Here is a 16,247-nt window from a genome sequence, read left to right on the forward strand (position 1 = left end):
TGTTTTTTGTTTTTTGTTTTTTTGCAAATGTTAAGATTCAACAAATAAAGGCAGAATATGTCTTGATGAGATGCCCAGTAACAGCAGTCTATGCCATTCTCCAACCCGGCACTCATCACCTCGAGGTGAACAGTTTGATAACGTCATGCATATGATACATATGCACAGACTATAAAAGTAAATTCTTACATGCTGCCTGTACCTTTTGAGGCAGAATATACGCCCATGTCCTACCTCTGTCTCATGAGTGCAGAAGGCCTGGTGGAGGCCAGTGTGTGGGGGATGTGAGGCACAGGAGCCCCATCCTTGCTCCTCGGGCTGGGCTTCCCTGTGATAGGGAGGTTGCAACCTGACTGAAGTTTCAGGAAGTCAGTTTTCTTGGCCGCCAAGACTCAATTTGATCCCATTTGAAAACATCCGAAACTCACTCGTAAGTCAGAAGGTATATTGTATTGGTTCATTTGCGCAGAGTCTTAAAGTTACCTTTCCCCCAGCCCTGGTTCTTCTGATCACTGTGAGAGGCAGTTGGCATTCTGTGAGCTGCAGAGGAGCTGAATGACTGAATTAGAAATCAAAACTTTAAATCAAGGCACATGGATAAATTGACCTTAGGAGACATTCACACTGGTGCAGAGCCAGTTGGAGCCCTCCTGCGGTGCTGTGACTTATGGGCTTGTGTCTTTCTCCTGAATGTGACTGGGTGGAAGTGCACAAGGGCACTTAACTTTTTTTTGCTCATCATCTGTAATAAAAAAACTCCCAGTATGGATAGCAAGGCCCCAAATCACTGACACTTGCTGTCTTCCACCTTGCTTCCTAGTTTTCCCTGCTCACCCATACTTGCCACAGTGGCTGGTGGCTGTCCCTAGAACTCGCTGAGCAGGTTTTGCTTGTAACACCCACACATCTTTTTTCCTCTTTGAGGAGGATTCCTCTGGGATAGTAGCCTGTGTACTCTTTTTGTTTCATTCACATCTCTGTTCAGAGGTTACCTTCTCATGAAGCCTTGATCACATTCTAAGAACAGGGCCGGACTGCTGTAGTTCCTTCTCTGCTTGCCCTGCTTCCCACCACTTGCTCAGCTTGACTTGTGTGTGTTTGTCTCACGAGTGTCTTACAAGCTCCAGGAGAACTGTGTGTGCTCGCTGCCTCTCACCTTAATTGAAGCTTGGGAGAGGCCCGCATGAGGTTGGGGAAGGGCTCCTTCTCCCCTGCCCTGTCCTCTGCTCACAGGCCCACTGCTGCCAAGGACCACTTCTGCATGTGACTCATTTTACTCTTGCAAAATGACTCTCATTAGCACCTAGATTTTTTTCTGGTTGTTGTGTGTGTGTTTCCTGTGACATCTGCTTCTAGGGCACAGCACACTGCGGCTTGCCTTACCTCAGGAAGCTTCCTTTCCCAGCATTAATGTGTGTCAGTGAGGAAATGGAGCAGGCTGCTTTATAAATTTATATGCAACTTGCTTGATGGATGCATGAGATGCCTCATTTTGTCAAAATGATTTACATTCCTGTTATTCAAGGAAAAATATGTGTCAAGATAGCAAACTTCTACTAATACCTTTTCTAGGGCTCATAGCACATCCCTAGAAATATAAAATGGGACCAGTGTAAAATGGAATTCTAGCTCTCTAGTGTTGTTCTTCATAAGGTCAGTGAAACAATGTAGTTTTTAAAATTTTGTGACTGCTCACTTTGATGTCTTCTAAAACATTTTCTCAGACTAAGCGAAGGGATGTACAATTTGGTAAGATTTTCTTTTCCTTCTGCAAAGGCAGATGAACAAAGAAATAAGTCTCTTCATGGAGAAAAGGAAGGAAGGCTAAATTTTTATACAACTTTGTTAATTTGTTAAAGCAAAATTTGTTTCTGGTTGTTAATAAAATTAAATACAAGAAAAATTCAATTTTAAGTAGTGAAAGCTATTTCTTTCCTTTTTTTCCTCTTTTTTTGGGGGTGGGGTGCTGATCTTAGATTTTAAGTAATTGGAGAGAGGAACGATACCAAGACGACATAAAGGCGCGGCAGATGATGCATGAAGCGCTACAACTTCGCCTCAATTTGGTAAGGAATTTTCGAGTTTTTTCCCTGTATTGCATACACGTACTGTATGTGTGAAAATAACTCCAGCTTCCAGCTTCTGCTGTGGGGAGAGCCAACGAGAGGCGTCCTGCTGTTTGCCTTCTGTAACTACTGCTCTCGCTCGAACCTTCTGTTGCTTCCTGTGGGAGCTGAGTTCTAGACAGCAGTAGGTGGTCTGAGCGTTGCTCTGTCTTCTCCAGCCTGTCTCCATCAAGCAGGTTTCTCTTTAGTCTATGCGAAGAGTAGGCTCAGAGGACTTTGAGATGAGCATTAACTTTTACTGTTCTTATTTTTAAAATACTAAAATTCTTCAACTCAGAATTGTGAGTTTCCATCAAATTGATTAGGAGGACATCTTGCAGAGATATTTTATAGAAATTCAAAATTTCTTAACCATTGTACATTCCTTCAAAGAGTTCTCTCCTGCTGCACAGACCCAGATGAAGGCCTTTCTGGGGGATGATGGGGTGATGTGTTGTTTTTAACCCAGTGTCCACATAGACAAACTGGCAGCCCTTCAGCTAATGTGATCACAGGCTTAGATGGAACAGAAATTAGGCAACACCAAGGTGAACATAATCAGGTTATGCAGTTTTGACAGCTCAATTTAACTATAACTATAGCGTAAACTGAGTATCATGAAAGAGTAGGAAGAAGACTATTTCTGTTGCTGCCCACACTCAAGCATTACTGTTCTTTATTGAATTTTTGAATGACCAAACCATGCTAAAGAATCCAAAAATAGTGATATGTAGCTAATTGAGAAAGAAGACGGATAGTCTTTAGACTGTATAGTAAGCCCTGCTTTCTCACTCCATGTGTCTGTCGAAACAAACTTATCATTGTATTTCGTATGCTAGGTAGGAGGAATGTTTGACACGGTGCAGAGGAGCACCCAGTGGACCACAGACTGGGCCCTGCTACTCCTTCAGATAATTACTTCTGGAACCGTTGACATGCACACTAACAAGTAGGCTCTTAGCATTTCTTGTTTATTTTATTATATATGCACGTGGTATAACTTCTGATGTACTGATCAAATTCTATCACATCTTATTAATGTAGATGCCTTTAAAAGTTCTGTGCCTTCGATAGAAATGCTCAGTAATCCAAGGGTGCCTTGGCTTGCCTTTAACAGAATTTCCTTTCCCTTCCTAGTGAATTATTCACCACAGTGCTTGACATGCTGGGCGTTTTAATCAATGGAACATTAGCCTCTGACCTATCAAATGCATCCCCGGGTGGATCTGAAGAGAACAAGCGTGCATACATGAATTTAGTAAAGAAACTGAAAGTAAGTTTGTCATCAGCTCATATTATGAGGTCATGTTCTTTCTGGAATTTGTTATCTAAGAGTTTATTTAAAACTACTATCCGTTAAATTAATTTAGTGTGGTGATTTGCTGTTTGTTTTACCTTAGCTTACCAGTAGCTGAAAAATTACATAAGCGTATAATCCTATAAATTTTTCTTTAAATGAATTATATTAAAAAATGTTTAATTTTAAATCTGTCTTAGACATTTGGTATCAAACATTTATTTAGGATACATCCATGTTTAGATTTGCCATATGTAGTTGAAAAATACACATCTACTGATATTTGTAAATCTGGCCCTTCATGAACCATCACCATAGTCTTTCAAATAAGCTGAAGAAAAATAGCACAAAGGATAAAATATAGATAAAGACCTTAGAAATAAAATTAACTGGTGGTTACCTTATGGTCTGACCTTGGCTGGTACGGGAAAGTGTTCCAGGCTGCAGCTCCTGTCTTCTGCATACAAGTGCTACTCTAGATTTTTGTCATTTCAGCACTCTGATGTTTGCTATATAAAAAGACAGCTTTAATGTATGCTCTATTTTCTACTTAAATAGAAGAAATGAAACAGACTCATCACTGATTTGGAGTTCTTCCCCAGACCGTGCTCAGGGTTAAAGAACATGAAAGCTATAAAAAAGGATATGCTCCAGAGGGGAACTTCCTTCTTGTTAACTTTTGCCTGTGTTGTAATTTCTAAATGTCTGTCCCACTTCTCCCCTGCCCCCTCCCTCCCTCCCTCCCTCTCTCTCTCCCTCTGTCTTTTTCTTTTTTTCCCAGAAAGAGCTAGGAGACAAGCGGTCAGAAAGCATTGACAAAGTTCGGCAGTTGCTCCCTTTGCCCAAACAGACGTGTGACGTCATCACTTGTGAACCTATGGGTTCTCTGATCGACACAAAGGGAAACAAAATTGCTGGATTTGACTCTATAGATAAAAAACAGGCAAGAGTAAATGTTTTTTATTTTCTCATTCATAACTTTGTTTATGTAACTCATTTTTTAACCTTCCTAGGTATATATAAAATTTTTTTTGACTTTTTAGTTTTCTGACTTTTTCAAAGTTATATTCTTGTTATCTTAAGTGCAGTGGTCATTAGTATTATAAATAGGTTAGCTCTTTGAAGAGCCTTCACCTGAAATGTTTGTATGAATTTAAGTAGATTTCTAAATTTACCAATGGAAAGCCAAGTAAAAGCTTAGTGTGTATGTGTAGGCACAGGAAGTTCTAGTTTTACTTTAGAACTGCAAGCAGAGTATATGTGGATGAAGAAATTTTCATTGATAAATATGTTTCAAGTGTAATTATTTTAACTGTTACAATCCATTCTTACTAAAGAACAATACATGGACATTTGCTTTATATAACGTATTTTTAAAAAGTTTTCTGAAATAGATCCGTGAGTAACTCTTTCAGTGAACACTGAGCAACCACAGTTAACATGGAGCAAATCACAAAGATAGAGGCCCAGGCCCTGAGCCCCAAGGGAACTAGATAAACAATTACAGTGTGATGAGATTTGTGGGTCATCATACAGAAAGAGTATGAGGGCTGGGAGGAAAAGCCACCAGACTCAGGGAGAGGAAGGTCATTGGCAGAGTCCCCCGGACAGCGGGCAGATGGTCTAGGGGTGGTTTAAGCACTAGTTGGAGCTAGTATGATAAGGGAGAGGGAAGAGTGGAAGAGTTTATTTAAGGCATAAAAGAATGTATCTGGTAGAAAAAGGCAGTACAATGCTGTTGTCATTCAGAGTGGCTGAATACCCAATGCCTGTGTCTTTGGAAAGAGAAAAGCAGGATTCATGGTAGCCTGAGTGTGCTAACAGGAGACATCTGGATGTGTGATCTTTACACCGGGCAAGTGGTCTCGCCTTAACCCGGAAGTTTGGAAATGGTTAATATGTACGTGGTAATTGATTGCTTTTAGAAACCTACCACAAAAGAGTACCCACATGTAATGGATTCACTGGATAGTTATTTGGGAGACCGTTTGGAGGCAAACATGATCCAGTTAGCATATGAGGGAAATTTTCAAGGGACAGTCACCAACTAAGGTCAAAAGTAAGAAAGTTGTGTTTTCAGAAACAGGTTGACATGCTTCTTCCAGAGTCATTAAAGACAAACTGAAACACTTCATTTGTACCTGTTGCCATAATTTAATTCAATGATAATATTACTGTCCTCAAAGATTGGCTTATTAAATTCATGAAAGGTTGCAGTATCAAATCAAGTCCATGCAAGTTTAGATTGAGGTTAACATGAACCCTATTAGATGCTAACTGTTTCTTGACTTACATTTTGTATTAGCTTAAAAACAACAAATAGATTCCGGAGATTTGTAGCTGGTTGTTGTTTAGTGTAGTAAAATCTACTTTGTAGTATACTTTAGAGGCTTTTTTTTTTTTTTTTTAACTAAAACAGACTATGTGAAAATGCCCCTTCACAGTGAAATATGCTAGACTGCTTTATTTTGCCTGAGCAGAGCATCTTGTGATATAAAGAACTGTGGAAGTGACTTCAGTGTCTGAATGCTAGATGCTTCCCTCCAGGGTCCTAGCTCGTTAGCTCTAACATGTGTGATGGATTCTATGTGGTTCACACCAGCAGAAATACTCTGTGCATCTATGTCTAAGCAAGCCTGGCCTATAAATCAGGGAGAGATCTGAGTGTGTTGTCATAGAACATTATTTTACCACAGGGTCTCCAGGTCTCCACAAAGCAGAAGGTGTCCCCTTGGGACTTGTTTGAGGGTCAGAAGAACCCAGCTCCTCTGTCATGGGCCTGGTTCGGGACTGTCCGAATGGACCGCAAAGTGATTAAGTATGAGGAGCAGCATCACCTCCTTTTGTACCACACACACCCCATGCCCAAGCCCCGAAGCTACTACCTCGAGCCACTGCCCCTGCCTCCTGAGGAGGAAGAGGAAGAGCCCACATCTCCCATTTCTCAGGAACCAGAAAGGAAATCAGCTGAGCTGTCAGATCAGGGAAAAACCACAACAGATGAAGAGAAGAAGACCAAGGGAAGGAAGCGCAAGACGAAATCAAGCTCACGAGTTGATGTGAGTAGGGGAAATAAAAAGATTGGTCCACCTCTAGTATGTGGCTTTCCATTGACCAAATTATATTCTTAGGATATATATATATATATATATATATATATATTCATATATATATATGAATATGATAACTTTAATATGATAACTTTAATTTTAGCCATCTATGTGAATAATAGTTAATATTTCAGTGCCTTATATCTTAATTTTTTAGAACTCCATTCTCCTATGTATTTTCATTATTAGGCTTTTTTTAAAGCATATTTATGGTATATTAAGTGACTAAGATCTATAGTAAATTAACATAAACTTTTTGCTTTTCTGTAAAGTTATATCTAACATATCCATCCAATAGTATGTTCCTGAGATCTGTTTCACCATTTTATCTTAATTTTTTGTATTTTTTTCACCATATTTTCAAGTTTTATAAAAGATAAATGAAATTTATTTAAAATTGTTTCACGTCTTGCTTCCTTAACAATAAATAATGTTTTGTTCTAAATAACGGAAAATTATTAAGTGGCAGTTTAGAAATGATTTTGTAGACTACCAGATGTGATATGTAAAATATCTGAACTTAAATTTACATAGAAAATACTTGAGAGAGGATTTGAGAAACGTTTCCAAAAAATTTAAGGGTGTTCTTGCTGCACAGTTGTAAAAATATCAACTATTTAGCATTAAGACATTCATGAATCATATTGTTGCTGTTCATTGCTATCAAAACCAGAGTATGTGTTTTCCTACTGATCGCTTGGTGGTCAGGGGTCTCCTAGAAGTGGCCCCGGCGCTGCTGGGTACCTTTGAGTGCCAGTGCCCTGTCCTCATTTAGTCTGCTCTGTGTCCTCTGTGTGAACTCATGCTCCATTTGGCCCAGGTGGATCACTGCAGTTAGGAAATCCTAGCCCGGCAGTCCACAGAGAGAGTTGAGGGGTATCATTTCCCAAGTTAGCCTTGTCACGTCCCCTCCTCCTTTCTTCTTCTGAAGCTGCTGCTGGTTTCTAATAAGATGCATTCTTTCGTAAAATCAGGATCCTGAGTTTCTAATTGTCCTGCATTCCTGCACCTAGACTAGAGAAAGGAAGGCTGATGAGGGAAGTGGGACGCTGGTGTGCTCCTCAGGGGCTGTAGCTGCTAAGGAAGAGGCTCGGGGAGTGACAGGGAGCTTCCTCCTTCAGAGTGCGGCCATGAAAGCTGCAAGGGAGAGGCAGTGGCAGGATGGTTCTGAAGCACAGTGGGCCTTTCTGGCATAATTTCCATCCAAAGCCAGGGAGAGTGTCAGGATTTCCAAGATCTCTCATCTGTAGAGATTGTACTCTGTTGGCTTTTAGAATTTTAGAAAAGCAATTTACCAATGATCATTTTTCTTCTCTGCACATGTGAGTGTGTGTGTGTGCATGCGTGCGTGTGTTGCTAGGGATCAATCCCAGGGCATCATGCATGCTCACTCCCATTGAACCATGCCCTCATCCAAGTACTTGTTCAGACAGCCAAGGCAATGTTTTAACTCTGTTGTGTTAACTTTACAGAGAATAGATTACCAGTCTTGCTTTGTATCTTTTTTTTTAAATAACAGCTTTATGTACTGGGACAGGAAGTATTTCAGTTGTGCAGGAAGTGTTTATAGTAATTGGTTGTATAGTGTATGGAGTTAATTCTTTTAAATCTCTATGTTAAAGGAGTATCCCCAGAGCAGCATCTATCGAGTGCCTCCCAATTACTCACCCATCTCCTCTCAAATGATGCACCATCCGCAGCCCGCCCTGTGGGGCTACAACCTCATGAGCCAGCCCCAGCAGCCCGGCTTTCTTCTGCAGAACCAGACTCTTACTCCAGGTACGTGACAGGAGAATGTCACTGGCTGAGCTGTGGCATGGGCTTCTCTTTTGTTCCAGCCGGAAACCTCTCTAGAACTTGGGGACTTGCACAGTTAGGTGTTCGGTTGACCTTCTTGCAATCCCCCCAACTCAGCATGTGTTCCTCTTCTCAAATAAGGCTCCAGCCTTATTTTATGGTGGCGCATGTCTGTAATCTTGGGTACTTGTGCAGCTGCGGTAGGAATGCTGCTGAGCCCAGGAGCTCATGGCCAGCCCAGGTAACCTCTTCTGGAAACAAGTAAGACCGCTGAGTGCAAACTACAAAAAGCACACTAGACTTGGTGATAAATGTAGAAGATAAACAGTTGTATTTTTGTTTTTTGACTTTTTTGAATTCCAAGGTCCATGTGAATTTTTTTACCTAAATTTTATAAATGTCAAAGTGCAAAGCAAAAGGGCTAGCTGTGTGCTTTGTGGAAGCACGTGCCTGAGATCTCTCCCAGGCGCTCCGCACATACACACACCTGTACCAATCTCAATCACGGATACACACCCACAATTAAGCTGTATGGGAATTTGGGGGAATAATATCATATCAGAATAGCATTTGGTAAGAGTTGAGAAAATTATTAGGAATATGCCGAGGACTTTAGGTCTATTAGAACATTTTATTTCTTCAGTTGGCTCAGAGGTACAAAATTACAGAGGCTAGAAAATTAAAAGAACGGAGTTAAAGGACCAGAAGTGATGTAGTTGCAGTACTCTGGGACGCAGAGGCAAAAAGATCAAAAGTTTGAGCCTAGCCAGGGCACCTCAGCAACTTAGTGAGACCCTGAGTTAAAAAAAAAAAAAAAAAAAGGAAATTGTATAAAGGGGCTAGGGGTGTAATTCAGTGTAAAGACCCTGGGTTCTGTGCCTAGTACAGAAAGAGGGAAGAGATAGTCTAATTTTTTAAAAAAACTTTTGCTTTTCTATAAATCTGTCAGTTAAATATTAGTATAGTTCCAATCCTTTTTTTTTTTTTTTTTTTTGTACCGGGGATCGAACTCGGGACCTTGGACTTGCCAGGCAAGCACTTATGCCACTGAGCTATATTCCTGGCTCTTATGTAGTTACAATTCTTATAATGAAAGTGTTTGACATATGTTACTCTATTAACTTTTCATTGCTTGTCACGTGTTCTTCAAATACTACTGAATGACAATAAATCATATTGTTGATTGTGATACTGAGTCTGTTTTTCAAATGAACTTTTTTTGGGGGGGGTCATTTTGGGATAGGGTCTTGCTTTGTAGCTTGGCTGGCCTTGAACTCGGCTGTACAGCTTAGGCTGGCCTCCGACTTGTGATCCTGCCTCAGCCTCCCAAGTGCTGGAGTTACAGCTGTGTGGCACCATACTCAGCTCAAGTGGACACATTTAAAATGCTTGTTTCCAGCATAGAATTTGCTTTTAACAAAGACAACATATTTTTTATAAATAATTTGTAGTCATTCTCTTTTATACACATGAAAAGTAGACTGTGGTAAGTGAAAGATGAGCATTTGATGTGGAGCCAGCAAGTTGAAAAATAGTTTTTTCTAATTTTGATAAAAGCCCTCAACAAATTATGTATGCTGATATGTTAAGGGTCCCTTTGGTTTCTTAAGCAACAATATTATCAGTATTTCTAGTCTCATTTGATTTTAAGCATCTAAAAATGTTTTTAGAGTTGTGGCATTTGAAGTTTGCAACTACGTCAAGTTTTCAAAGTGTTTCCATGTTCTTCTTCTCCAAAATAGATGTTTTTATTGTGCTACGGCGAAGCAGCTAACATAGTAAGAGTTTAGATTTGTTTGGTTAGAGGACAGAAGGCTGTCCATGGCTGGCGTGGGTCCCTGGGCACAACACATCACCGAGGCGGTGTGCAGCCTGCGAGGACTGTCCTGAGCGCCTGGTGTCATTTCAAACCCACCGAAATCCCAAACTGTGTCAGCAGCTTATTTCTGACACGTCATTTCATCAACTGTTGTGTGACCATATGAAGCCATACTAAACTATTACAAGTACCTGGTGTACTGCCCCCTCATCTTCTAACAGTGATACAGCCGATCCTAAACATGTGCAGTGATGGGGCAGTACACTAGGTTCCCTCTTGTGCCTAACCTGAGACTGATGGTAGATAGGGAAATGTCTACATTTTTTATAAAGCATGGGAAATTGTTCTGTTTACCATTCAGAAAATCTTTCCTGTCGTTGCTTTATGTAGGGGGCTCCAGGCTAGACCCTGCTGGCTCCTTTGTTCCAACCAACACCAAACAAGCTCTGTCCAACATGCTGCAGCGGCGCTCTGGGGCCGCGATGCAGCCGCCCCCCCTGCATGCCGTCACCTCGCAGCAGCAGCTGATCCAGATGAAGCTTCTGCAGCAGCAGCAGCAGCAGCAGCAGCAGCAGCAGCAGCAGCAGCAGCAGCGGCTTCTCAGGCAGGCCCAGGCCCGGCCTTTCCAGCAGGTTTGTTGTGGCACACTCATGCCTCCTCTGGCTGGGGTGGACTTGGGAGGGGGAGCTCTTCCTGCCTGGGTACCGCTGGACACTGCGTGTGTGGAGGTGCAGCCCTTGGGTACAGGCGTGTAAATACGTGCTCTCTTGTCTTTTATTGTCATTGATGAAAGAAGTCAAAGTACCATAGTTTATTGAAATTATCTTTCAAAATAAGAAATTTTTTAGTCATTGGAAATAGTCAAATAGAATTGTAATTTATTATTTCAAAGTTGTGTCTGCGAAGCGCTCATGGTTCCTAGGTTTTTTCCTGCAGAGTGTTGCCTGGGCGTTTCTAGTGTATGATCTGATCTGTAGCAGACAGCGAGTAAGTGACAGACAGGAGCTGCTGTATGGACACATTGCATTGTTGTTCCTTATTATTTCTGTGTTCATGCCCTACAACTCAGTTTTCCTTCTAGACAGTTACTATGCTTAACGAAACATCAGTGAAAGTTGTCCCAAACTTGGTATAGATTCACAGACACTATAAATCTATTTACTTTTACATTTAAGTAAAATAATGAGGTCTAATTATGACTTTTTAAGTTTCTGTGATTATGTATTTTTGATCTTTTATCAAATGCGCATGCTCTATTTTGACAATGATTGCTAACTCATAGAGCACTTACTATGCACCAGAACACCCTGAAACATTGTGAATGCATTAGTTATCTCAGATGCTGTGAGAACTCTCAGATGAGTTAGGTACCTTTGTGGTACTAACATACAGTAGCTGGCCTGGTTTGTGTTCTGCTTAAGAAAAACCTTAAGACTTTGATAGTAGCAAGAAATGTGAAAGCTTTTTAAAATTTATTTATTTTTTGTCCTTTGGATAACTTGGTAAACATCTCTCTGTTGTATAACTCATGGCAACTCTGCACTTGAGACATGGATTTGGGGGAATTAAAGTAGAAACATTAGTCATTCATTCTGAAAAGTGGTGCCTTTTTACCTGAATTATAAGAAGGACAAGAGAAAAGGAGGTAGCCAAACTGTGAGGATATAAACCACAGCTACTACGTTCTTGTCTGTCTCACCTTCTGGGGGTTGCCTGAGCTCCCTGGGTGTCAGGTAAGACGGGCCTAACTTGCTTCTAAAACATAATAAAAAATATTTAAAAATTTCTGATTTTGCTCCTGTAACCAACACTTTTGGAGCTAATTAAAATATCCTTTTGGTTTTAATTTTTATGGGGACTGAGCAAACATAGTTACACAATTGCTTTAAATCTTCACTGAGATAAAAGCATTTATTTGTCGTAGAAAAAAATTCAGTTTTTAAGGTAATAAAGCCGAAGTAACGTTTACCTTATTTAGTTTTTCATATTTGCCTTTTTATCACATTGTATAATTTCCCTTTATAGCCCACTTGCAAAGTGTAACTGCTGAATTCAGCTTTGAATTACTGTAAGTGGATCTAAGCCCAAGGAAAAGTACTCGGGACCATTTGCAGATAGTATGCCTGCCCTCTCAAAGCTCACTCTTAATAGCCACAACAAACAATTTCACTTAAAACAAAAAGATTTAAAAGGAATTTGATAGAATAATCTACATCCAGTCAAGGACGTCTTTGCATATTTAAAGAAGGCAGCTCTGCGTCCTAAGGTGTGTTTGCATAAGCCATTGTTCAGCTTCCCTGAGGCATTTCAGGTACCACTCTAGGTTTTTGAGTACCACTCAGAATTGTGCTTATCACTCTGACGGAGGTGAGAGGTAGTCCTTTCCTTTCCTCACTGGTTCTTCTTCTTCTTCTTTTTTTTTTTTTTTCTCCTGTCTCCCAGTGTTGGGTATTGAACCCAGAGTCTTTGTACTTACTGAGCAATGCCCTCTTTTTAATTTTTTTTTTATTTTGGGACAGAATCAGACTAAATTGCCCAAGCTAGGGCTTGAACTTACTGTCCTCCTGTCTCAGCCTCCCGTAGTGCTGAGATTACAGGCATGCACCAGCCCTATCCAACTTGCTATTTATTCTTTTGTGCCATCTTTGTCATGATGTTGGGATTTTTAAAAAATATTTTTAGCTTTTAAAATCCTAAACATCAAGAAGTAGCACACCACCAGCGTGATCCCCACAACAGTGGTTGCTGCACAGTGCTGTTTCCCCTTGTTCTTGATGCACCTGGGCAACAAGTGAAGCCTGCCTTGGAGTCTCAGATGCCTCCTCCAGCAGTGAGCCTTGGCGCTGCCGTAATTTTTCAAATATTGGGTAACTGAGGAAAGTGTTATTTAGTATCATGTATCCGAGGGAGCAGCAATATACGAGTAAGGAGATTTGCACGTGCCGTACGCCAAGCAGCCTGCGCTAGGTGCTGCTCTGGAAGTGCAGAGGCTTTCTTCTCCCTAGAGCGTCATGTGTGAGCTGTTAGTGTACCTGGAATCAAGGTGAAAATCGTGTCCTGACAAGGAAGGTTCTCCACATCTAAAGGAAAGGCATAAGTCTATGGAATGTCAATAATATTGCTAAATTGTTATAGTACATAATATTAGGTGCAATTAGTTACTTTTCTAAGTATGAACCATTTTATGATAAGTAATACAAAAATGTTGATTCCAATTTTGGAAGTAATGTTCTCTCAGGTTAAATACGAACATATTAGTTAATTTATCTTGCTTGCCCTACAAAGGCTAGTAACTCCTCCCAGTTTTTGACTTCTTGCAGAGAAAATTAGATATTATTTTTCTCCTTGTCCTTAGCAATTGCATTATTCCAGAAACCCATTTCCTGTAATACAGCAAGTACGTTGGAAAATTTCCATTATTCTTAATTTTCATAATTGTTGTGGAACCTCAGCCATTCTTTTACAGCCTGATTAATTTCTCCAGACCTTGGGTGTGACTGTTTCCAAGGGCAGTTTTTCAGTCACCCACTTTTCTTATAAGGTTAAGCGTTAGACTATTTAATATCTTATACACTGTATCGTCTTTTCAGCTACTAAGCGTGGAATTCAAACCTATGACACATTTATCACATGAGCAGCTATTTGCAGAAGCCTAAAGCTTCCCAGTAGCCTGAGTCCCGAGCAAGGTGATTTTTATCCACACACTTAGCTGCCGCTCTGGGGGCTTCCAGAGGACTCACCTGTGCAGCGACCCCAGCTATGGCTGTCTTCAAAATCTAGGTTCAGCAGAGGAATTGTAAATTCCTAAATTTATGTTACAGTCCTTTTACTACCTAATGGAAAAAAGTTGGCCTAGGCAGACTCCAGCTAGCATTTGCTGATACACAGTGAGAACCAGCCTAGCATTGTAAAATAGCCTTCAGTTACACTGCAGAGGTCATACGTGAGCTTGCATTAGTCACGGAATTTTCTGATATGGACCATCATCTATTTCCCCAGGATGATGGAAGACATTGTTATAGTGTCTAATTGTAATTGTTATAGTGTCTAAATTGTAACTGAGTGTGTATTTTTTTCACAGCCTTAGTATCTATAGACATGCCCAAAGAATGACCTGCCTCCATTCCTTACTCACTTGTCTGTTGTTTAAAAGAGATGCAGCCGACTCATTGCATTACCTCTCTGAACCTCAGAGCCTCATCTATGAAAACGAGCTAATCTGATGCTTTGACGAGATGGTTGTGAAATTTATGATTAATACGTAAAACGGTGGCTGGCTCATAGGAAGTGCTCAAAAATGTTAGTTCTGTATTACATTAATAGTTTTCTTATTTAAAAGTTAACTTTGAAGAATGTTAAACATTAAAAGAGAATAAGCCCACATAAACTGCTTTTTCGCATAATTTTGTTAATTGTGCCTAATAAGATTGATTTGATAATCATTTACTTAGTGGCAGTAGAACAACAGATTAATACAAATGTGTGTTTGGTTCTTCTAGTAGTAGTGCTTTTAATTTCATAGATTATGTTTTTATTGTCTTAGGTTGTGTGTGTGAAAAACTTCCAAGGGACTCATTCCAATTTCACTGTGGAAAGTATCACACAGTATGGTATTTTACTTTTTGTATATGCTATGAGAACTAACACAAAACATAGAATATTGGTTTTAGTAATATGAAACATTGGGCTGATGAGATAGCTCACTGCCTAAGCACCTGCTCAGGCAAGCGCAGGGACCAGGGTTCGATCCCTGGCACCACTGTGCCCCCCAACCCTCCTGGGCACACTGAATTGGTCACCAAGTCCCAGCGTAGCAGCACGTGCCTGTAATCCCAGTGCTGGGGAGGCTGAAAACAGGAGGATCTCACTAGGAGTCTGAGCTGCCTAGTGAGACCCTACACTATACATAAATATTATTATAATGATAGGAAGAAGAAGGAGGGAGGGGCAGGGGGAAGAGGAGAAGGAGAAGGAGAAAGAACAGCACTGCTTGTATTATTTTCCCAGGCATTCCTTTTGTAAATTTTTTTTTATTTATTTGAGAGAGAGAGAGAGAGAGAGAGAGAGAGAGAGAGAGAGAGAGAGAGACAGAGACAGAGACAGAGAGAGACAGAGAGTGAGTGTGTGTGGCCAGCTCAGCCCACCAGGGGGCGGGGCTGGCTGGCATGTGGTGCTGGGGGATCGAACCGCGGTCCCTGATGCTTTGCTAAGCTTGTTCTAAGTAGGTGCTTTAGACCACTGAGCCATCTCTCCAGCCCATTCCTTTTGTATATTCAGTGCTTTTCTTCTGAGAGCAGGAACTTTTGTCCCTATGTCTCTACAGTATCAATCATTTAAGGAAGAGACTTTCAGAAAGAATCTTAAGTTTTTAACTCAGAAAGGGTGCTTTATTTTATGCTTTTTTTTGGGGTGGGGGGGCTCCGAATGCCTTCAGGGCAGGTTTGGCTGGCTTGAGTTGTGGGGATCTAACCACAGCAACCTGAGCCTGACTGCTTTGTTGAAGCAGCCACTTAAAGAAGTGAGCTAAGGGGCAGGCCCCCTGTGCTTTGATTGGTGGTGTTTTATCTTAATTTTTTTTCTCTCAGTGCATGAAACTATTTTGCTGTTGTTTGAAGCAGTTAGTGCTAGGCCATTTAAGAATTCAAAAGAAGATACAGAAAAAATAGGAGTCTTAAACTGATAGAAGAAAGCAGTTGAGTACAAGCTATCAGTTATGAATCATCCAAATTTTCATGAAAGTGAAGGGAAGAGTTCTGATAGATTGCAAAAATGCCCAGATAGCTAGTAGTAACATGTACGAAGATTAGGCTGTCAACTGTGGAGCAAGGTTCATCATTTGTGTATCCAAATGAAGGAATTAGGTAATGAAAGGAAGGAAGGCAGGACTATTGAGTCAGAACTTCCCAGACTTGGCTGCTTGTTGGCAAATGTGTGCCTGTGACTTCATTAAAATATGCCTTTTTCCATTGATGAGGCGCATTTCAGTTGAGCCACCCTCCTGGGTTCAGTGACTGGTCTCGTACCCTAAGGCTGTGTTGCCAGTTTGGGTTGTGTTACTTATCTTCCTTCCTTCCTTCCTTCCTTCCTTCCTTCCTTCCTTCCTTCCTTCCTTCCTTCCT

General features: G+C 40.7%; 1 protein-coding gene across 1 annotated transcript in view; it reads left to right on the forward strand.

The window, feature by feature from the left end:
* The window catches only part of Med12l (mediator complex subunit 12 like), a 327,698-nt gene that overhangs the window by 280,983 nt on the left and 30,468 nt on the right, over positions 1-16,247 (forward strand). Inside the window, exons 32-38 of the mRNA XM_023704067.1 lie at positions 1,977-2,066; positions 2,945-3,054; positions 3,243-3,378; positions 4,184-4,351; positions 6,099-6,461; positions 8,135-8,291; positions 10,519-10,760. Of these exons, the coding sequence (XP_023559835.1) occupies positions 1,977-2,066; positions 2,945-3,054; positions 3,243-3,378; positions 4,184-4,351; positions 6,099-6,461; positions 8,135-8,291; positions 10,519-10,760 (1,266 nt within the window). The remainder of the gene's footprint in view (positions 1-1,976; positions 2,067-2,944; positions 3,055-3,242; positions 3,379-4,183; positions 4,352-6,098; positions 6,462-8,134; positions 8,292-10,518; positions 10,761-16,247) is intronic.

This window comes from Octodon degus, unplaced genomic scaffold (genome assembly GCF_000260255.1).
Source record: "Octodon degus isolate 3935 unplaced genomic scaffold, OctDeg1.0 scaffold00186, whole genome shotgun sequence".
NCBI classification, from domain to species: domain Eukaryota; kingdom Metazoa; phylum Chordata; class Mammalia; order Rodentia; family Octodontidae; genus Octodon; species Octodon degus.